This window comes from Oreochromis niloticus, linkage group LG2 (assembly GCF_001858045.2).
Source record: "Oreochromis niloticus isolate F11D_XX linkage group LG2, O_niloticus_UMD_NMBU, whole genome shotgun sequence".
Lineage (NCBI taxonomy): Eukaryota > Metazoa > Chordata > Actinopteri > Cichliformes > Cichlidae > Oreochromis > Oreochromis niloticus.
The window spans coordinates 28,842,170-28,866,482 of NC_031966.2; the positions used below are offsets into that span (position 1 = coordinate 28,842,170).

A 24,313-nucleotide genomic window follows, 5' to 3' on the forward strand; every position below is an offset into this window, starting at 1 on the left:
AATTTAGTTTGAGTTTCCCAGCTTTTGAAAACCTTTGAACCACAAACACATCAGCTGCTGACCTTTGTAATGTTTTCTGTTCTGCTTGCAATCTAATGGCATCATCGAGGTTTGATCAGGTGAAACTCCAGTTACGGATCATTGAAACTGAACCTCTTCCCCACTTTCATTTTAAATTCAACAGAACCAGTTGTGTGTGTTTGTTGAGCACGTGTATACAGCCTTTGTGAGAAAGAAATCAGAGATACACCTGCGTCTTACTCATTTGTCGAATAAAACGAGAATCCCTGTCCACCTTACATTCTGTGGCTCCAGCATTCACAAACATGCACGCACACAGACACAGACACCAACACAGTATTGTGCCTCTTGCTTTTTATCCAGCTCTCCTCTGGTGCCTATGTAATAGGATCCGACTGACCAGCCTTTCTCACTGAATGGAGAATGTCACAACGATAGATCTCCACTCCACAGACTCTCCTGACCTTCACACAATGCTGCTTTTGAAACTAAATGTCTCTACACACAATGCGAATGAATGTGTGTGTGCGCAGTAGGCTATGAGAGGGGGAATCCCTGAGAAAAACAGATTGTTTTTTTTCTTTTTACAGGCCCAGCAATTATATGGTGCGTTTTGCCAGCATAAGCGTATGGAGCAGAAGTGTGTTGATTTGGAGAAGAAAATAAAGAGAAAACACATTTGTCAGTAAGACTGTCTGCCCTGGGTTTCCTTGACTAAGTGTTGCCTCCCGTAATGCCTTGTTTATTTTTCTGTCGTGGGCCACACTCACGTCCTTCGTCGAGGGAGTCTGCACACAGCCTCAGCTGCTCCCTGTGGATTATGTGAAATATGGAGAGGATGTGTGGGAGACAGACATATTCTGTTTGATACTGGAAATGAAACCAGTCTAAGCAGACAGACAGTCTGATGACTTGGCTGAAACACTGAGCTGACTGCGATGAAATGACATAGCCCACCCCGCAAAACAGATATCAACACTTGCACACGCCCAATTCCAACAAAGTTGGGAGGTTGTGTAAAATATAAATAAGGACTCATATGGATTTATGAGAGGCTCATAAATCCATTTTGTATTCACGATAGAACATAGAAAAAAATCGAATGTTTGAAGTAAGAAAATCTTCTTTTATTTTGTAAATGTCTGGGAATTGAGGAAACCAGCTGCTGGAGTTTTGGGAAATGAATGTTGTCTGATACAGGATTCTAGCTTCTCGACAGTCCAGGGTCTGATTCATCATATTTTTAATTTCAAAGGTCTGGACTGCGGGGAGGCCACTTCAGCACCACGACAGATGGAGTGTGCCATTTAGCACTGTCATGATGAAAAATGCAAGATATGGATGGGAGCATATGTCGCTCCAAAATCTGTATATACCTTTCATGATTGATGGAGCCTTTCCAGATGCTCGAGCTGCCAATTTCATAGGCGCTGATGCACTCCTGTACTATCAGAGATGCAGGCTTTTCAACTGAATTTGAATTTGTCTGACCACAGAACAGCTTTTACTTTGCCTCTGTCCATTTTAAATGAGCTTTGGTCCACTGAAGAGAGTAGCGGTTTGGATCGTGTTGGCACATGGCTTATACTTTGCACGATGGAGCTTTAACTTTGGTTTGCAAATGCCGAGACAATGATTTCTGGAATCATGGAGCTCATGGAGCCTTTTTCATGGCAGAATCATGCCTGTTTTTAAAACAGTGCTGCCTGAGGGTCCAAAGATCACAGGCATCTAATACTGATTATTGACTCTTTATACCTACTAATGTCATCGACCTGTTGCCATTTAACCTAATTAGTTGCAAAATGTCAAAAATGGGTTTATGACATTTGCTAATCATTTACATTTTATACAGCGTCACATCTTTTCACTTTATGGGTTTGACATTTGAGATACTTTGACAACCAGCTTGTTGAAAGCCATAAATATGATATAGTAGGTTTATCAATGTTAAAAAATCCACCCAGTGAAAGCTAGTTGTACATGTTACGTAACACCTGTAGCAACTGCAGGTCAAGTGCTTTCCCACCGTTGGTATAAACAAGACTCTACAGCCATGTGAGCTGTGAACTAGAGAATTTGAATGTCTGGGAAACATACCATGTTTTTTTTTTTTAATTTAAGCCTATTAATATGTAGCTTAGACAGGATCAGAATGGGATCAACTCAAAAAAGACATTCATATGTAGGCAAGATTTCAGGTTTTCAGAACTGGAAGGTTTCTAGGCTGCATGCATGTAAATAGTCTGCGTGGGAAAATAAAAGAGGTTTGGTGAACTCCATCAGAAACTCTTATTCATTATTTAGAGATTATTGGATTATTGTCCTGTGGAACTTGTTTTACCATATTACCTGGTGGGAACCATCCAGAAAGTTTTCTTTATGTTGGTTTAGTAAAAGTGGAGGTTTGTCTGTGAACACATAATTTAGAAACGCATCCAAAACTCAAAATCCCTTCAAGATCAGAGGAGAGGTCTGCTGAAATGTGTATCACTGTAATGTTAAAGTGAAATCACAACCAAGCCTAATATTTATCTGACCTTGTAACGACTTGATAGACAAAAAAAAAAAAAAAAAAATCACAAAAAGATTTTAATATGAATCCAGAGAACAGCATGAACATTACATGACAATCCATCTAATAGCTGATGGCTTATTTCAGTCTAGACCAAACCGGTGGATTGACCACAGTTAAGGTTCACCGGTAACCTAATGAGGTCAGCTGCTGCAGTAATGCATCTTGGGAAACAAAGCTGTTACAATACTCAAGTAGAGAGAAAAAAATGTTCTCTCCTGGAGAAGGCGTGTAGTGAAGTGTTGAAACCGGTCTGTGTCTGGGCATGTACGCGAGCGCAACCTATGGACCTGCCGTGACATCACCAGGTGATTAACCCTCCTCACAACTCAGGAATGCAGCACAGGCTTCCCCCGTCTTCCAGGAGTCTCCTTGTTGTACTTTTCCAAAGAAGAGCTTAATTACTTTTCCAAAACAACAGGAGAGACACAGCAACGCGCTTAACAGTTTATTACAGGACGCTTTGTTTAGTGGTCACTATGTCCACTTTTACTTTTCTCCCTTTTACCTGCTGGGTTTTGTTTTTCCCCTGAATTTTTGGTTTCTTAAACGTGCAGCACCATCGATACCAACAAAAACACACGTCACCGTTTACAACAGTCAACAGATTCACAATTTACTGCACCGCTGCATCTGAGCCACAGGAGAGCCTGTTCAGAGCCCAGAGGTTATAAAACACAGGGCTTGCCGAATGCGGCAGCTTTGAGCCCGGTCTACTCTACAACAGTTTTAGGTTTTTACGATAGGTTCACCTTTTTCAGACCTTTTTATTTTTAAGATCTCTGCAGCCTAGCAACCCGCAGCTTCCAAACAATGCGTGCAGGTGTGGCGAGAGACTCTAAAGATTAAAGAAGTCGAGATAGGGAAACCAAACGTAGCTATACAGTGCACTGTGTTTTCATAGCCAGAATCCCCGCACCACCACCCCTACCCACCCTTATGCTGTATTTAGCACCCGACCCCCGCCTACATGACGGGGATCTACAGATCACCATGACCTCACCATCCAGGAGGCTTGTGCATCCACAGGGTCGGGGGATGACATGATGTCATTAAACTGAACACGTACACACCCCACTGATCACGACCTAGACTTGACCCCAACGTTAACACGAACCTCATGTTTGGTCTTCAGTGGGAGGGTGTTTTTTTCCCCAGAAGTACATATGCTATTTAATATTCTATATAAGGACTTTGATGAGAAAATGATTCTTTTTGAACTGACACACAGCAAAAAACTTTCCTTGCTATCAGTGTTGATCAGTAGGTGGATGCAAGGGTGTATATGGTTGTGTGTTATTAATACCTCAAAGCTAGTCAGTTGGGGGGATTCGAGAGGCTTCTTGGGTTTCAGTGTTTCTGAGCTCACAGACAAATGTCCCTACATGGATGGTTTCTTCTCCAACGTGCTAACGACTTGGCCGCCTTGCTGGAGATGCCAACCTAGTCCTGCAGGGCATTTCATGCAATCTATGCAGTGCGCTGCCCGAGTAAGCACGCATGCATGCCAACGCGTAGGGCAGCAGGAAACTTGTGACTGGGGTGTCAGAGGTTTACTATTAATGTGATTTTAATATCAACTGATTCGAGGAAAATCTATGTGGGATGGATGACAACCAGTGTCATCTGTTGTTCAACAGTATTTACAGTTGTTAAACAGGGTGCTTGAGCCCAAACTGTTCCCATGGGGCTGTTTAGTGGTCAGCGGCAGAAGACTGTGGATCTTGTAGGCTTCTAGGCTTGCTTTCCTTTAAGCAAATGATCAAATTTGACTCAGAATCAGAAATATATCATCTTTCTGAATTCTAAAATGAATGCTTACATTGTAATGTAAAGAAAAAAACACACCAAAAAACCTGCATGATGTGTGCACAGAAACTCTTGAGCGGTGACACAGCATGCCTATCTGTCAGCCACTCTCTGACCTTGTCTGTCTGTCTGTCTGCGTTAACACCATCATTGCAGGCAGCGCGCCTGCCTATCTGTCTAGCTGTCTATTTGCAGCTGCAGTCCTGTTTGTATTTGACAGTTGATGTGCTATTTCATCCGCGCTTTTAGGTGATGTCATTCAGGTGCACTGTGCCAGGGCAGAAAGCTCAGGTGTCCATCAGCTTTTTTCAGACTGGACTGGAGCTTTCTGCTCTAATGCATGTGCAGCAAGTCTGATTTTGTGTTCCTGAGAGGTGAAGACACCTTCCAGGACTTTTTTAAAAACACAATGCAAACACTAGTTGTGAAAATATAAATCATGGATGCTCTTGCCTAATGCATTGCGCAAATTCAGAGAAAAGTCTGTTACCATAAAGGATATTGGATTGCACATTAATGTCACAGATTTAGTTTGATAAAATAAATAGTGTGAGTAAAAGCAGTGATGCATAAAATCACATTACTGTAGCCTTTAGGAAACAAGACATACACAGCGTTGCTGTTTCAGTACAAGCTCTGCAAGCTACTTTGCGGCCCTCCTGCACATATGCCTTCATTAATTTCTCCCTTAATTAGGAGATTTATGCATAAATGACTTAAAACATGAAATCATGGAAAGACAAATAAGAATTTTCACTTTAAATGTGCCAACTTGTACCACCCACAATATGGCTTTGCTTAGTCTGGGGAGAATTTTAGGGGCAATGCCTACAACTCCAATGCATTTGTGCATATTAGGTGGCATGTTGTAAGGATGCAGATGTTTAACACTGTGCTGTGGGTCCGATAGCACAGCGTGACCTGTGGCACTGTTGTGGTCAAATTGTGTTTGAGTTTTAAATAGACAAACCCTTAGATTGGACTGTGGTGACTGATGGGCCACACTTTCCCTTCCTTGCTCTCTGGATGTCTGTGCATTTGCACCGCTATGATGGATGCCCATCCCTCCATAAATATAGCCCTGCCCCAACTAGTTAGCATGGCTGGCATGTTCCAGGCCGGTGGTCATAAGTTAAATATATATCCAAAATAAATACTTCCAGATTCAATTTTCAACTGTTGTTTAGACTAACTATAGTATAAATGTGAGAGAGAAAAGGGGTAAGAGAACCATTTCGTAACAAAGCAAAGTGCATGGTTTTAACTTTGGAGCAATAAAAAGCTCTGAAGCCCACAGACGGTTGCATTTTTTTAGAGAGCAGTGGAGGAAAACGCTGTGGTTCTGCAGCAGCCTACAGGAGCTGAGCCCAGAGCTGTGGCCGCTGTGGTGACGAGTCACTGCAATGGTAACAAGTCATTGCCATGGTTTCCATCCAAACTCCGATTCTGTGTTCGAACGCACTGATACTGTGGAATGGATGCTGTGGGTGGGGAATTGGAGACAGCCAGCCAGCGGAGACCGCAGTAAGTGACGTGAAATGAGAGACTGTGATGTTAGTGTTTCATTCAGGTGCTAAATGTAGATGGAAAACTACACCTGCTTCATGCAGTTGCTTCTTGGTACTGACAGAAGAACAATGGCACATCCCAAAGGTGCCCTCCCGAAGGATCAGATCAAACAGCCAACACTGAACACATTCATCACCATCATCAAATCTGTAAGCTGACGTCTGCATACGCACCACAGAGGTATTCAAAAGGGGGGAATTTTTTGATATGGCTCACAACAGAGTCTTTGAGATCACTTCAGATGAAGCTTATCACGCTCCCATTGTGACCACACTGGTAGGATGGAATGTCACTGTGTGAGAGTTTCTTTTCTCTCTGCAACAATAGAAGGCCTTCTCTGCTTGTTTCCACCCTGCATAACTCGCTGGGATACAGTCACTCATACATATCTTCTGTTTTTTTTCCCTTCCCCTGTTTTTCTTTTATCTTTCAGACTATTGTGCATTATCACTTATAAAGCAGATTACACGGGAAAGCAAATGATAACAGTGTTTATACACCGATCCTCCTTAAACCACTTGCCTAATGCTGTGTCGGCCAATCTCATGTTGCTACAAGTGGTGTTGGCATGGAACCTGTGCAGAGGTCCTTTCCATCTGGGACGTTTGGAGACCAGGTGGTCTCTTTGTTCCATCGACTGTTCCTGAGGAGTTTTTGCAGTGTGGCAGGGTCCTGAGGTTCGGTAGAGAAAGCTACTGTGGTTGGGGAGTGCTATTAGCAAGCTGGTTATGATTCGGGCATCCCTCTCAGTGCATCATTGCAAATATAACTATATAATGTTAAAAAATATAATGGTATACTCTGAAAGCTTTACTTTATTCTAATTATATTGTTCCTAACATGTTTTCTTTTCAATAAAGAACTTGAAACAAAGGATGTGTGAGACATTGTTCTTCACTTCTCAGCAGGATAACACTGTCTTACATTTGTAACCAGACTGCATTGTGTTAACTCCATCACCTCGTAGCTGAATGTTGTGTTTCATTGCTGCTGTCATATAGTTACTTCTGAATTATGCTTCTGTGGTGAATCTATTTAGAGATTACAATGTAGCCCATGCAAGTGGCCGATGCCTTCGCCAACATTTATACCTGTGTGGGCTGCGTCGATGGCAACGTGTAGTTATTTTTCTAGGGAGGTGCACATCAGGCCATGGTGTAGGTGACGGTGTAGGGTTTCATAAGGGTTTGTGCTTATGGCCTGTGGCACAGATTTAACACAGAGGTATAGCTCTACTGTCACAGGGCCTAAAAATATTTGGAAGGTGCATTGTCTCTCCACATCTGCTGCTTTTGGTGATATTTATTTCTAATTTCAGACTTTTCTGATTTCCAGTGAGCCCTCCCTGACATCACAGGTGGTTGTTGATCCCTGGCTGTGCCACCCCATTTTAAAAAATCCATGTAACATGCCTGGGCGAAATCAGCTTTTCCAGCACTTTAACAAGATGGTGACCTGTCAGTGTTTTTAATGTTATGGCTGACTGCTGTACGCACACTTTATCTCACAGGGCTGCAGTTGTTTCCTGTGTCCCAGCGTGGTATTACTATGTATTTATCCTATCTTGGTTTTGAACATGGACACTGGAAAAAACCGCAAATATGTACCGTTTTAAGTTTTTAAAAACACACTGGTTTGGACATCAATTTTCTTTTCATGTATTTGATTTCTTCTTAGAAATATGTACTTTTTAAAACCTAATAAATTCTGAAATTATCACTGGATTTGCAGTAAAAGCTGACTGCCATCTACACCGTGTGTGGCAGGAAAGTTGCTGCAGGACCCAGCAGCAGCTTTATTGCTAAACTTGCAAGAATACACACAACTTAAACTAGGCAGGTACTGGAGTATGCTAACTGGGAAACACTGAACAGGCAGAACACACAGCATCGAGGAATGAGGAAAAAGAGGGGCTTAAATACACACAAGTTAATCAGGGAGATGGAATACATTACACAACACAACTCCTTGAAAAATAAAGAGCAACGGCTTTTTTTAGAGCACACATTTTGACGTGTTAAAAAAAATGAAGGTATTTAAAATACCTTTAACAATGACTCTGAGGTATTCAAGTGCCGTAATACACCATCTGTGACGAGAATATGTGCAACAGCAGCATGCTGTAACAATGAGTGAGGAAAAGAAGTGCTGAGAATTTATCATTTTCACCCCTGCTTTTCCTTTTGTTGGAAATCAAAAGCCATGAAACGCATCTATTGTTTATCACTGAGGCGTCATGCTGCTTTTTCTTCAACACTGGGTACACCCACCTCAAGTTGTGAAAAATTTTCCAATACATACCTGCATCTTTGTATGTCCTTTCAGTTATATGCGAAAAATGCCAAGCTGTACGACACGGAGCTCGTTTATCTGTTATCACACTGTACCTCCACCCATCAGCTTAGCAGCGTAACACGTGTCTGACCTCATGTCCTGATATGACGAGTTTCACGTTCAGCTTTGGATGATTCTAGAGAAAATCACTGTTAATCTCAGAAAAACATGAAAATATTTTTAAAAAGCATGCTTTGGATTTTCTTGGCAATCTGCTAATGCGTGGCTCACATAAAAAAAACACTGGATGGAAAAACAAAACATTAGCTGGAACATGACACATCGCACCTCTCTGACACTCACCACGAACAATCTGGGGGCAGTTTGCTTGGCAATTTATCAAATCAATGCATCTACTATGTTGGATCTCCTGCTGATCCTGTTTACTGCTTATTCTGCTTGTCTTGTCAATGTGATCATCAGTCCAGCTGTAATCTTTATAATTTCCCCTAGGGATCAATAAAGTATTCTGATTCTGATTCAAGAACAATCAATGTGTGGGCCTCACAAAGGCTGTAGTTACCAGTGAAATAACTACAGCCTGATTATCAGGTGAAACAGAAATTACATTTAACGATATTTTCCATAATTATGTATTATGTGACAAAGTCTTATGTGTGTATTATAACGTAATGATTTAACTCTAAAAACTTCCATCCATCCATTCGCTTCCGCTTGTCCTTTTCAGGGTCGCAGGGGGTGCTGGAGCCTATCCCAGCTGTCATAGGGCGAGAGGCGGGGTACACCCTGGACAGGTCGCCAGTCTGTCGCAGGGTCTAAAAACTCTAAAACTCTAAAAATTGTAAAAACTCAGATGGATAATTAAGACCACTTTCTTTTGAAATTATGACCTAAGTTTTAAAGGCTTTGTTGCTCACGTTAAAAGTAAACAGTTTTTAAGGTCACATATATACTTCAGGGGAAAACTTGAGGGCCTACTTTACACTACATTCATCCTGTTGAAGGGCATCACTACTTCACAGTTGTAATTTTGAGCCCTTATTTTGATCCTGTCACTTTTTCTCTTTTACTTCAAAATACCAAAAAAAAGAGGCTACAATATTCTGATGTTTCAGCCAAGCTTCGAAATCATGATTAAAAATCAAACAAATTCATCAAAAAACTGCTTGATCAATGGTCACGTTTAATCGCTTTGTATAATATAAAAACCTCACAAAACTGTAGCTAGAAAGCCAAAAATAAAACCAGTCCCCTGTGGAAAAAAAAGATGTTTTTTAACAGGAAGAGACCTTTGACGGGCTCGTGGCAAACAGCCATCAGCTGCCACTGGTTATGGAGTGAAGGGAAAATGATGACAGGGAACAGCACAGACAGATGTCAAGCAACAAACTATAGGAGACATATATACAAATTAAAGCCCGTGAGGTGAAAGTGAGGAGAATGGAGGGGAGACGGAGATCATCACCTCAGCAGTCTGGGCCTGAAGTAGCAACAGAAAGGGTTGGAAAACTCGACCCAGCCCTAACTACGCTTATTGCTTTAGTGGCTTTGATATGTTTATATTTAGTTGCCACTGCAACCTGTTACCTTTCACCTATTTACTCAATGATTATTAAATATGACAAAGAGTGCAAAGTGCAAGTGTGGCGTTCACCCCTTTGCCTTTGTAGGTGCATGGAAAATTTTTTTTCTTAACTCTGACGTTTGCTACTCCCACATATCTCCATCCCAGCGGCTGGATGCCAAAGTAAAATTAACTCTGATAACGATACACAGTTCCCTTTAGTCTATTGTGCTTCACAGTCATAGCAGTGTTTCTGGTTAGTAAGAGGGATTAATAAAACCTGTATATTTGTTTTTAATGACACAGGTGGTCCCTATCTGGACATAGGCGCTTTGTTCATTTGTTTTTAGAGGAAATTCATTTGTTGGGCCTTTAGCCATGGATTATAGACTTCCTGTCTTCTCCAAATCCGACTTGGAAATCCTTGCTAGACTACTGTGATGACCTTGTTTGAGATTCCTCGCCCATGATGACATACCAGTGGAGCAAAAAGTTCCTAAGTGAGAGCAGTGAAACATAAATATTTCTTTAACTGATGTATTAGTGTTAATGGCTGCAGCTTTAATGTCTGATACTTATATTATTAAATGTCTAATGCCCACAGTCTGCAAGGCCAGGCCACCTTTTTTTGACTCATTCTTTTTACTTCATACTCAAAGAATCCACTGATCCACTCAGATGACCCCACAGTGAAGGAGGTTCCCCCACATTAATGTCTAGCAGACCTCTCTGCAGATGGTTGCTGACAACGTGGGATGTCCATCCCCCTGTGTGAAGCTCTAAGAAGCAAATAGCTGAGATGGCATGGTATCAATAAGAATTTAGACATGTCATCAGCCCTGAGTGATTCAGAATGGAGGCAGCAAAGAGCCCATTCCTGCCTATAACTCATGTGCCTCTTGTTCTCACCAAGCACTTAAACACACACACACACACACACACACACACACATTCACTCAGTGCCTCTTTTCTCATTCCTTCCGTTCCTCATTGATCTGCCATCCAGGTCCTTGGAGAAGGAGGAGGGAGAGGACGGGTAAAGTGATCAGGCCATGACATCATCTTTTGGCTACCGCATCCTCAACACTGGATCCTGCAAGTGTGTTTGTGTGTATGTAAGCGTATGTGTGTTTCAGCCTTGGAGACGAGGATAGACTCATACTTTCAACAACACTTTCCTCTCTAGACGTGAGGGGTCCGGGGATTAAAAAAAAAGAGAGAGAGACTAGACTAGTCTACAGTAATGATTTCCACTATGAATGAAAACATAGTACTTTTTCTTTTTTGGTCATAGTCCATCATAAGTAGCTGTTGTAGCTCAGTGTAAGCTTGCCCAAATCAGATACAGCGGTTATTGTACAAGATGACTCAGCCTGCCTCATGAATATGATCACTGAGGCTGTGGCTGAAGCAACCACAGGATGTGACATAAACAGACAGGTAGGGACACCACCTGGTGGAGAGAAGGTGGTCTGTCTGACACGCACAGGCAAGCGGGCGGCTTGCGCACCCATCCATTATTAGTTGTGTGGTTGCTAGGCTACTTGGCTGGAGGGTGAGGTTTTAAGTGTTTGTCAGCTTCTTTCCCTCCCTTTTCTTATCTTCCCTCATTTACTCCCCGTCAAAGACCACACGTGCCTGCATAGTTGTAAACGCGCCCACTTTCTACAGGAACAGCCTTTTATGGGCATACAGGTAAGACGACCATAGGGATGTGACTCACCTTGTTTCTTGTACTTTTTCATGATTAATAAAGACAAAGTTTGTGGTGTCACACAGCAAGATTCGCAGAGCAAATGGAAAAATTGGTGTTTAAGCAGACATTAAAAGGATGAAACATCTTTTGACACGTTGTGGCTTCTCACGGATGAAAGTGTGCCTACGTGCAGCAGGCACATCGCAGCGGTTCACAGTGCTGGGGTCGAGCTTCCTCCAGTAGGTCAGAAATCCGTAAAGGGTTTAATAACAGTAGTCCGGCCACATATAAACGCATCAGTGGATTTTAAACGTCTTCTATTTTAGTCTAAAAATACTTGATTACCTTACTTGTTCATTTATAACTATGCAAATTAAATAAACTGACTCATGGTTCTCAGATAAGACTGGCTTCTCTTCTGACACGGGATAATTCAGGTCAATGCAGTTCCGTTATTTTCAATTTTGTTCGTATAGCACTAAAGCCTTAAGGGGCTTTATACTGTAAGGCAGAGACCCTACAGAGAAAAACACAACCATCAAACAACCAAGTGTGAGCAAGCACTTGGAAGGAAAAATGTATTTTTAACAGGAAGAAACCTCAGGTAAGGGCAGACATCTGATGCAACTGGATTAGACATTCATTTCTCCTTTTTGATTGATACATTTCACACACACACACACACACACACACACACACACACACACACACACACACACAGTCATGGACAAGCTGATCGCTCCATTTTATTGTATCATGACTCTGATATACTATTAGTCACTGTTAATCAATTCTTGGAGGCTACTGACATCCACTAATATCAGTGACTGCACATGCAGGGGGCACTTTGTGGAAAATGTCAGCACACGGCACAATTTATTCCCAAAGACTTCATGTATCATCACCTAAACCTCTGTCTCTTATCAGGCTGACCAAGCCTCCATGCCACCCACTCTTTTCAACATTCTTCATATTAGGCCCCACAGAGAGGACTTTTCCAGTGGTCAATCAGTGACCTCCGGTAGGTCTACATCAAAGAGACAACGTAGGTGGTTCTTGGGTGCGGTGAGGATGATGGAACTCCTACAGTTTGTGCGTGTGTGTATGTGTATATCTCTGCATGTGTCGACACACTGTGGGCTACAAAAGTGCCCACAGAACCATAACAATAACAGACACAATGGAAAGAACCCAGAGCACTAATAATGATGTCATGGTGTCTGTTTTGTGTGTACCCACGATTGGAATTCACCTCAGTCAAACACAACGTGGAGGACGTGTCTGGAAAAAGCTGATTAATGTTAAAAGATCATTAACGGCCTAAAATATTAGTGAATTTATAAACTGCATTATCACTTTTTTAAATGTCCCAACCACCGTCTCACCGATACCATAAGCGGTCTTGAATTTGAGTAATATTTAATACACTAAAGAAAATGTGCAGGATCAGCCAACGAAAAGAAAAAATGTTGCAAACTTTGGATTTTATGTAACCAAATGTAGGTGGAAGTATTTGTGTTTGTCTGGAAGTGATTTTGTACGAGGCGTGTCCGAAGGTTTACATAGATTAATGTGTGTTCCTAAGGTGTGTCTTCAATAGTTATCCAGGTTGTGGTAATGTGGAATCATGGCAATAAACTTAGATATGTGACATTTCAGTGACTATTTCATAAAAGAGGAAGTCATAAGAATGCAGACTGGCACGTAGTTTATTTGCTGTGAACAGTAAAGATTTTCTTTCTCGCTGTGCAGCTCTTACTCACAGATTTTGTGGACACCCTCTTTCTGAGTTATACATCTTCAGTGTCTTTCTTAGTGACATCCGTGGGAGGAATTAAGTCAATCTTATTTAAGTCAGTCACCCTCTAGATGTGAATGCACGCAGTCTTAGGATAAACATGTAATTTTTTCAATCATTCAAGCACATCTGTAGCTCAAATGAGTGTCTGTAGCCGTCAGAGAGCTAGGGTACCACATGGACTGATTGTCAGTGTATTTCAAGGCTAGAACAGAGATACAGACAGCCATTCACACTCAAATCCACAACTACAGCCAATTTAGAATCACCAATAAATCTAACATGCATGTGGGAGGAAGCATGGTAGAGAAACACACAAGTAAAGGGAGACTATGCCTCTCTCTGTGGACCCTTTTTTTACTCTGAGGCCACAGTGTTGGCCACTGGGGCACCAACAGATAAACCAATGAAAGTCTCAGTGTCTCAGCTGGCCCTCTCACAAAAGGTTAGTAGATGTTCACATACCTTCAGGATGGGAGAAAGAGTCTGTGAAGCTGTAGTGGTCTGTGGCGCCCCCCAGTGGTCACAGTGTGATCTTACAAATTCAGACTGGATACATATTTTTGCGTTTTCTCCGTCTTACAAAAAATCATAGTGAGTTAATAATTTGTTTAAATAATTTACACACTATAAGACCTTCTTACTCCAAAATGAACCCATTAATGGATAGCTATCATATATGAAGGTTTATATAATCTGTTGTACAGTGACATCTTATGTGCTTAAGTGGTGCCCAAAGTTTCTGTGTTTTTTGGATCTCTTTAATTGTTTTTTGAACTATGAACTATCAAAATATATTTTAATTAAGTCTATATTTTGTACATTGATGCATTGTTCCAAGGATGAGGAGTGGGGGGAGTGTCCCACTACCTAATTTTCTTGTCCGTTCTGGCAGAGTATCTCACTGATGTGTGGAGCATTTCATTAAAATAGTATTTCGCCTCCATTTTTAATGTTTCATCCTAAAACAAAGCACTTTAAAACTAAGCTACTGATATCAGGAAATAACCTGTGAATAAGATTGCTACGCTGGTGAAATTAAAGGTTGCATGACCAAAGATTTCCAGTATTTTAAAACAGCTTCAAGATAAAGGCTAAAGTATTGCATCAGAACAAAAAATGCAAAGAAAGAAAGGAAAGAAAAATTTGTATGAGACATTTTATTGGCATTGATGTGTTGTTTTACAGCCATCGTGTGCACCAACTTAATCAAATTAAGAGAAACACAATCATAAAATATATATGAGGTTCTTTTAAAACACTATTTTCAAGTTTGTTTTGTTTTTCGAGATATTTGTAGAGAAAATACACACCTCAATTAATCAAAAAACCTATGGATTTATAGTGTCTGCACATCACTAGTGACTTTAGAGTACGACCTGATTATCCTACATATACATTTTTGTTAGTACTTTTAAAGAGCGCCTCAAACACAAGGCCTTCTTGTTTGCATTTTGAATACCCAAGAGTCATCTATTTGGCATAGCACATGGCAGCAGATAAAAAATAAAACAACCAAAGACTTGCTGTCTTCAGTTGCAATGTGAAAACATTACAGGCTAACATTGGACACTCCATTTATACAGTGTGTATTTTAAACCTAACAGGCTCCAGGAAGGCGGCCTCTACCCTCTATTTCAGGACCTTTTCCCCCCTGTTGGGGGTAAGTTGGGGGGATGTTTGTGGTAATAGTCTGGTGGGGTGGGATTGGGGCTTGTATTCATCCCTGTAGGGACATAATACATGCTCTCCAGGTAGCTGTGGTCCACTGGGGGATGATTCTGAGGCTCGGGCTTTGAACCCTGACCAGAGAGATTTCTGTAGCCGACCCCGGAGCCGCTTGGGTGCATCGCTGCTGCAGCTGATGCTTCAGGGTACCGGGGTGGCTGGGGCTGGGCCTGAGGGTGGGCTGGGGGAGCAGGAGCTGCATAGGGCATGTACTGTGGAGCAGGGGCGTACATGCTGGGGTTAGGGAGGGGTGGGTAGGGGGCTGCAGAGGGCGGATACAGGCCTGAATGTGACATTGTTTGCTGTGGGATGAGCACTTCCACATACTGGCCAGTCTCTGGGTCAAACAGCATCTTCCTCAGAGGCTGAACAGGCACCTCAATATAAAAGTACTTCCCTGTTTCAGGATCCAGGAGCACTCTGCGAGGTGTCTGCCCATAGCTGCTTTCTGAGTACAAACTGGAGCTGTCACCCCCATATTCAGAGCCATAGGAAGGCCCTGCCATGCTTTGAGTGCCACATAGAAACTGAGGATCCATAGAGGGAAGGCCAGGGGAGTGATTGTGGCTGGGATCGCTGTAAGGAGGCCCAGTTATCAGCCCTGGTGGCTGCTGGTGGGGGGATCTGTGCACAGGAGGCCGTCGAGGGTCAATGTGCTGGGGTGGGGGCAACGAGCGGTCCACAGAGCAGGCCTGCATGAGTGAGGGGTGAGGAGCGCAGGGAGCAGGCTGGTGGAGAGGCTGGTACATGGTTGGCTGCTGGTTTGGACCAAAAGGGCTTGATTTGGGAGAGCCTGGCTGGTAGCTCATTGGCTGAGCATCGGGTCTGCACTGGTGGGGCCGAAGAGGAGGCTGTGCCACTGCGTAAGGTAGAGCCTGGCCCGGAGAATGCGTGGGGGCCGGTGGGGTGAGGTTATGGGGACTTCGGTGATGGTGAGGAGGGGGGAGACCAATGTGAGTGGGGCAACCAGCTGTGCAGGGGCAGGCAGGAGGACGGGAGGAGGGCTGAAATCGATTTGATCTCAAGGGTGTCAAATCCGGGAGCGTCAGTGGACTGAAGCTCTCTCGTTCATCATAGCTTGGAGGGTCATCAGAGGCATAAAAATGCAGGTCGTTGGTCCTCTGTGAGCGCTCACTGGAGAGAGATCTGTGGCATGGCTGGTGCGTATATCTTGGCAGTTGTGTTGTGGAAACAGCAGTGGGCTGTGTTGTATTGTTTGAAGTTAGTGGCACAGTTTGTTGTTGATGAGGGTTTGCTGCCCTGGGATACTGCAGCTGGCTGTTGCGATCCATAACAGTCGGCTGGCTTGGTTGGCTTGGCTGGCTTGGCTGGCTGACTCCTGCTGAGGCGGATACGGTAGTTTGGCTTGCAATCGGGTCAGAAACCGAACCTGGAGCTGAGGTTACACCTGAGCTGGTGGCTGATGTTGGAACTGAGGTTAAAGCTTTTTGTGCACATCTGGCGGTCTGAGGAGAGGCAGCTGGTTGCTGCATCTGCCCTCTGTCACTAGTAGCCTCTGAGTCTGGAGGTTCTGCTGACTGGTTTGAGAGACTGGAGCTGGCAGTTGAAGTTGTTTTGCTGGGCGGAGGTTTGAGGCTGGACACCGCTGACACGGCTAGTTTTCTTGAGAAATTAGATGTTGATGTGGAGTCAGTGGAAATCTTCCTGTAGATTGTTGGCGAGCTCACTACAATCGTTTGAGTCCTCTCGTCACTTTGTGACTTTGCAGTTGATGTTGCTGCCGACGATCTATGCGCTTCATTTGATGTCACGCCAAAATCTGCAGGTTTAAATTTGCAGTTCGGCTTTGGAGGCACGACTGGCTTTTGGGAATTTTTAGCTATGGATTTAACTTCAATGGTTTGAGGCCTGCTGTTTCCACTGGAGTTTCCAGTAGAGCTTCCAGTAGAGCTTGTGGGGATGTCTTTTTTCTGTGGTTCTTTAGACAGTGATTTCACCTGAATCGGCTGTGGTTTGAATCTCCTTATTGCAGGGGATCGCGGGGGGAAAGTGGGATCTAATCTCTTTACAGCTTCAAAATCTGACACGTCCCTCTGCTTGGTAGGGGGTGGGGCTTGTTCCTGAGAAAAACTCCTTAGTTTTGCAGTGTCTTTTTCTGCAGGATTTATGCTACCTCTCTCATCTTCTCTGGTTTTTGTGGTTGCATCTGTGCTGTCAGACACTGCTGAGGGGACAGAAGTGGTAGAAGAGGAGGAGAATGTCCTCTCTCTATGAGACTCATTCCAACCTCCGTCAGAAGGAGCAACGGTCTGAAGGGGGATCTCCAGAGAGTTCACATGCTTGCGGGGAACTCCTTTAACTCCAGATACATTCTGGCTGTCACCCACAACTGCTCCAATGTCAGCTTGGTAGCCTTTCTCCTTTAATAACATGGACACTGAGTGGCCACTAGTAGCAGGGGCACTACCAGGGGTAGTGGGCTTAGGTGAAATTGAAGCAGGCCGTGCTAGGATTGGGGTTTGGATCTCCATCTCCTGGGCGGGAGATGCAGATGTCCTGGTCTTGCTCGGTCCTTCCCTGATTAACACTACAGCAGTGGACACCTCTCTTTCCTTACTGGGCATTTTAGGGAGGTTTCCAAGCATGTGATGCTTCCTGTCTGTTCTTACAACCGCAGGTTTATCCTCACTGTCTGGAACTTTGCGGATTTCTGGCAGTGTCTCTTGTGGTTCTGCTGTAATGTTTACATCAGGCTCACATGGTCTGGATATTTCAGTGTCTGACGCTGTGTTGTTTGGTGCATTCAAAGACTGTGATTCTCTGCTCACATCAGTGACGGACTTTGAAAAAACCTGGGGTTTGTCACCTGAGTCTTTTTTGACACGCAATGGTTTATTTTTGTCTTCTTTCAAGCAAACAGCTTTGTATTCTATTTGCATTGGCTGTGGACCAGACAGAGGCTTTCCTTTGCTGTGAGGTGGTGGAGATGGGGTTTTTGAGTCTTTTACCTCCTCCTTCTCTTCCTCCGTCCTCTCCAGCATGAACTCCTCTGCTCTTTCCTCCCTCCTCTCCTCCCTCCTTATCCCTTGTCTTAAATCCATCTCCTCTGCTGCTATGACCTCTTCTTTATGTTTTTCATCAGCAGTTTCTACACTTTCTTCAGCACTAGATGCTTTAAAGGACAGATTATAAGTATTCTTCACGAGCCGCCTCACATCTCTAACTTTGTGAAGCGGGGCTTTTGCTTTATTGTTCTCGTTTGCGTCTTCTTCTTCTGTTTTCTCATCCGTGTTTTGTCTAAAAAATATATCTGGGGAAGTACTCTCAGATTTGTTTTCTGCTTCAGGTGTGAGACACACATTTAAAGAGGCTTTCTTTTTCCCCACAGCTTTCAGTTTGATCTCTTGCGTTTTAGACATGAAGGCACCATTGTCACCCTGTTGCAACTGTTTAGGTTCCTCCCGGCTTTCACACACGCCCTCTCTCTTTGTTGGTCTGAACTGTGCGCTGTGGGCTGCATCGGCAGAAGGAGTTTCTGTGGCATTTGCTGAGTCGTCGCCCTCTCTTTTGTATGTTTTGCTGTAGTCTGCTTGTTGTTCTCCACTTCTGCGCTGCTTACTATCGAATGGCACCTTCAGTTCTGATCGCATTTCAGATCGCGACAACGCTGCATTCCTGCTTTGAGAATCGGCCTCTTCACTGTCAGTCAGGGAAAAGGTAACACTCCTGCAGCTGCTGGATGAACTCGGCCTGTTACTAGATCTCACACCAAAGCTTCTGGGTGGTTTAGCTTCATCCTTAGCGCTTGGTTCCCCTCTCATGGGAATACTCTCCGATGAAAGGCTATAATCCGACTGAAAACTGGAACTTAGGTCATGTATGTCTGGTCTTGGTGATTCTTTAAGTGGTACCACTTGACTCTCAGCTGGTGGACTGCTCTTCTCAAATGTGGGGCTCAATCCTTCGCCTGCTTGCTCATCGGGTTGCTTATCAGCACTTTGCATCTTTTTGGACAACACATTCTTGATCAGGCAAGAAGCCATCTGAGTTTTAGTGCTTGTTTCATCCATAGAAGCAGATTTCTGGAGTTGGGATTTTCTGACATTGGGAAGATGGGGCTCAGGGCTGTGGTCAGAGGGGTAGTGCTCGTGCATTGCTGCTGGTGTACTGTGTTGCCTCACAAACGTCCCTCTCGATTGACTTGCCTGGGAGTTGCTTTCCACCATGCTTGCTAGCCCAGGACTGCTATTTCCACTGCTTCCGTCTTGCTTCCCATCAGCATCATTCCTCTTTTTCAGCTGGATCTGTCTCTTTGGGACTCCTCTCCTCAGCTTCCTGGAGTCCTCCCTTTCCACAGCCACATCTACGCATTCAAAGCTGCCCAGTTCATAGCGCCTAGATGGATCTAAGCCATCTGAGAAATATGCAGATGGTTGCTGGGAGGAGAGTTCATCATGGTCCAACTTTGGCACAGAACCTCTGAAGTCAGCATAGGCTTGCCAGGCAGTGCCGATCCCAGCCGGGCTCTCCTGGGTAGATGGCTGGGAGATGTTTGCGGATGAGTGGTGGCTTGAGTTGTACATGTCAAGGTAATCTATATCAGGGCTTGACAGGCTGCGGAAAGCCACATCTGTAAACCACTTCACCTCATTGTCTGCCTCGTCAAGTTCACTCCCCATGCTGGAGCTGGAACTTCGGCCGGGCCTGTATGAGGCCACACGTCCGGGAGCACTGCTCTTGGCTCGGGGTGCAGGGGGTTGAGGTCGTCTGATGGCAGAACAACCCCTGGTGTCTTGTTGTGAAGCGAGTCTATGAACACTCTGTTGTTGCTGTCTTGTGGCAGACGAGCTCTCCGAATAGGAATGCGCTGTTGGCAACCCTTGTCGGGTCTCTCTGCTTGTGGGAGCTGCACCGCGACTCGCAGGTCCTTTTCTATTCCTGGCACTGAATGACAGCTCAACCTGTTCCCCTCTGTAACTGGTGTCCCCCTGCAACCCCTCCTCTTCCGTTTCAGGAACCTGCTCCTCCCTCTTCCTATTTCTTTCCATCTCCCTATCCTTTTGCCTCTCTCTGCCTCTCTGCCTCTCCTGCTCCAGTGGCATTCCCCTTTCCATTTCCAATTGCCTTCCTAGGCTGACCCAATGGGCCTGACTATTATTGTCGGGGCTTTCCCTATTTGTCACCGCCTTCTTTAAATTGCCGCTAGGTGAGGATGCGCCAACATGAGTGGGACTGCGGCTTCTGTTCTGCCACTGTCTGTATGGTTTCTCAGGGGCAATGATGTGGACAGGTGTAAACCTGGTGAGTGGCGGGGAGGGGGTCCGCCTTCTGTTTGCATGGTGGGACATGTCCTCTGTGAACCTCTCTCTGTTTTCAGGTCTAACTTTGGTTAACAGCTGTCCTCTTGAGGTCTCAGATGTAGATTTTAAAGAGCTGCTACTGTCAGAAGTTGGGGAATGAGCAGCAAACAGAGGCTGTGCAGGTGAATTTGATTTAGCCCCGTGAACAGGTGAGAGGTTTGGACTCCTGTCCTTGGGGACTAGAAGATTAGGAGAAGGACAGTTGATTTCAGAAGGGAGATTATTATCAGTGTCTTCTCTCTGAAAAAAGAACGGATGAATATCTGTTTTTTCCTGAGGGAAAGAAGCTGCACCTGATTTATCCTCTATATTTACTTCCTCTGATGTTTCTTCTCTCTCTTCCCTTTGCAGTTTTAGTGGGCAATCTAACTTTCTATCTGGTAAAATAGGTAAAGGAGGTAAAGGCAGAGGAGCTGGTGAACTGCCTTTGATTTCAGCAACCAAAGGTGGAGATTTGTCCCTTGTTACTGTCTCAAATGAGGGTGGCACCCTCTCTTTTCTCAAATATGTGGGAGACTGTGTTTCTGTGATAACTGCTGAAGAAGAGTCCCTGTCACTCGAAAGGGTATTTAATCCAAGGGGAAGGTTGCAGTCTGCAGAGAGGGTTGCTGGTGATAGCTGACACCTGTGCGGAGAGGCAGCAGGTGATGGATCTCTACTTTTGTGCTGAGGTGAAGGACTTTGAAATCTTGGTTCAGGTGAGGGAGTTCGATGATTTGGCTGAGGTGAAGGTGTTTGGTGCCTGGGATGATGTAGCAGAGTTTTTTCAGTCTCTGGGGCAGAGCTTGTGAAGCAGCCAGTGGACTCTGCTATATCGTCTCTGCTTGTGGTGAGGCTCCTTTCTTCAGAGGGGATGGGTGTATTATCTGGCTCTGGGACGGGGAGACGAGAGAGTTCAGGAAATGGGGGACTGCTCCTGTCTTCGGGTTGAACAACAGAGTAAGAAATTCCTGTGATGTGAGGGGAGGAAGTGAGGCTTCTTGATGGGGATGTGTCGAAGAGAGGCTCCAGCAGAGGAGAAGCTGATAAAGGTCGCTCTTTCCTGCCAACCTCAGGAGACGAGGCTGTAATCCTGATTTCAGGTGAGGGAGAAGTATATCTGTGCTCGATGGGAGAGCAGTTGTCTCTAAATGCAGGTGAAGGAGATAAACTATAACTTACCACAGGGGAAGTTGCCTGTCGTATTTCTAGTGAGCGTTCAGGAGAGGGAGTTGTTGACCCAGGTCTGGTCAGAGAGGTAGCGCTGAGCAGGCCAGGCGAGGGAGCTGTGTTTCTGAAATCAGGTGAGACCGAACCCTCCACAAGCTCAGGCGATGATGCTTTTGAAATAACAGGTGAGGGAGGGGTGTATCGTGGGCCAGGAGTGGAAACAGAACTGCCTGCTTCCACTGATAACCTTTGGCTTTCAGGAGTAGCTGCTGTTTCTCTTTCTGCAGTAGAGGGACCTGATGTGTGGGGAGAATCTTTTATCTCAGGCGTAGAGCCTCTGCTGAAGAGATCAGGTAAAGAGATCCTCCCTCGTAGCTCAGGGAAAGGAGATGAAGCCTGAGTGTCAGAGCAGGAGGACCTATGACTAAGCTCAGGGGAGTCTGGTGTTTCTCTTAAATTAGATAGTAAATCTGTGGGTGAAGGTGAAGGAGATAAATGAGAGGTTCTTAATTCAAAGGCTGATTCTGTAAAATCCTGAGAAAAGTCTTTGAATGGGAGCTCAGCTGATGGACTACTGTTTTGATTTAAGTTAGCAGCTTTTGGCTCAGGTGTGTCTTGTGCTACTCCAAACTCAGGTAAAAAATGAGGGTCTACCGATTCACAGCACGACTGGCTGATAGAGTTTCTGGGTTCAAGAGAGGGACTTGGAGTTAGAGACTGATGTGACGGGCTGCTGTTGCTGTCTTTGAATGAAGGAGTTGTTCTTAATGGCTCAGCTTGTGAAAGCGTTTGTTTTGGATCAGGTGAGGACGATGAAGGTCTTCTTTCAGCCGAGGAGGAGGACAAAGATGATAGTCTTCTCTCTGGACTGAAGATACAGGGGCTGTTATGTTCGGGAGAAGGTGTCCTCTCACCAGTGCTGGGATTTTGGAAAGAAGGGCTGGCTGTGCTAAGCCGAGGTGCTGGTGATTTACTTCTTGGTTGTGAATTTGCGCTGCTGTCCTCAGAAACTTCTGGATGTCTAGAGCTCAGCCCTTTGGCCTCCAGAAGCCTCTGCAGTGGGGGACTGTAAAGCTTTTCTCTCGAATCTTCAAAGCCTTCCTCACCTTCACTGGAGCCCTGTGCAGTGTGGTAAGAGCCAGAGGAATCGTTCAGCTCGTCCAACAGAGGTGACGCAGCAGCTGTCCCATCCACCTCCCTCTGGGAAGGGACAAAGGGCCCTACAGCGGGGCTGCTTGAGAGAGACGCCGACTCACAGTCGTCTCCGAAAATGTCACACAGGCAGGTGGTCTCAGAGATGGCGCTGCGCTGAGAAGGGATGTTGATAATGTCGAATATTTCAACGTGGTTGGGGGTGCCGTCACGATGGCAAAGGGAAAAGGTGCGGGGGGCACTACGCAGGAAGGAGTAGCTGTCCCCCTGGAGAGTCCAGCTGTCCATTGCTAGTCCACAAGCTCCAAATTCTCACTGTGGCCAGTCCAGTCTGCTCCTCTTGCCTGTTCTGGGCTCCGTTCCTGGACTAGAAATAAGATACAGTCATCTGCACATTGTGTAGCTCATTCATTTGTAGCACCAGTAATAGCTGATAAATATCTGTGAGAGGCAAAAGTATAGAAATGACAAATGTAGAACCTAGAATTGGATTGATTCCTTTTACTTAACTTCCCAAGAGTGAAATTATCTTTTGGTGTCCTAATGTTCTAATAATAACTCCATCTACAATACCTTTGTTATGTAACTGTAATTAAACCAATACAGCAAGATCTCACAAGATTCCATAAGGAATTGTAAAATGCAGCTATTTGAAACTGCTAAAAGAGATTATCCTAGATCCATAGACTAACAATATTTAAATTAACTTTCACCAACACATATCCCTTATCCAAACTTTAGAGAAAGCCCTCTTCTTGTGCAAGTAGACGGAGAAAGGCTGATTGTTACTGTACCTTTAGCCACTGATGAAGACTTCCCAGGGACATTGAATTCTTCTTTGTTGCGGTATCCGTCCCTCATCGGACAAACTACCCGTTCAATCCACAAAACACCCCAAGCTGACAAAAGCTCTCTTTATAAGCTGAATCCAGGACTGAGCAGATTCGTCCAGCTCTGTCTGCCGGTGGCCCACTGACAGCACAGTGTCAGAGGCACTGCCATCTATCAGACTTGAATAGAAAAACCAAAGAGGGGCATCTAACCCAGACATATTACATCTTCTGGACTGTATTTCTGCCCCTCCCTTCTGCACTGGCAACAGGGAAAGTGCTTACTGTATCTAACGTGGATCTCTTTTCTTCTGCAGACTGGGGTTTGGTTGGGCACAGACTTTCCTGTGTGAGCTGGGATGGGGTGCGGCACAGGGGTGGGTGGGTGTATAGTTAGCAGCAGGTGCTGATCCAGCCAGGATGGATGAGTGCGCCTGGAATCTGACACTTACAGCCAGCTCAGTCACAGGGCTCCTCTATATATAGACCAATACTATCAGGGCCAGATAGCCATAGTCATTTCACTGTGTGCTGGAGGAGAAAAGAAAAGGGAAAAGTGGAATTTGAAGTACAGCACACACATTGTCCAGGTGTTACATACATGCAACTTAACTTACACCTTTGCTTAACAGTGTATATCTGGGGAAAAGGTCAAAGTCTAGCACAGATTATCCAGTTTTAATAATAACTCAAATGCAGACCTCTGCTGAATTGCATATTTGCGGCATGCAACAATTAAAGGTCTTAAACTTTTTACATCCTACTGTTTTTCCCTAATAATATTGTTAAATATTAAGATCCATGAT

General features: G+C 44.5%; 1 protein-coding gene across 1 annotated transcript; it reads right to left on the bottom strand.

The window, feature by feature from the left end:
* Window positions 1–14,471: 14,471 nt before the first annotated feature.
* On the bottom strand, window positions 14,472–23,842 carry si:ch73-43g23.1 (serine-rich adhesin for platelets). Its single transcript, XM_005467941.4, has 2 exons — window positions 23,472–23,842; window positions 14,472–23,044 (listed from the first exon to the last, which is right to left on the bottom strand). Exon 2 carries the CDS (start codon window positions 22,963–22,965, stop codon window positions 14,965–14,967), a length of 8,001 nt encoding a protein of 2,666 aa, XP_005467998.1. The 5' UTR covers window positions 22,966–23,044; window positions 23,472–23,842; the 3' UTR covers window positions 14,472–14,964.
* Window positions 23,843–24,313: the final 471 nt, after the last annotated feature.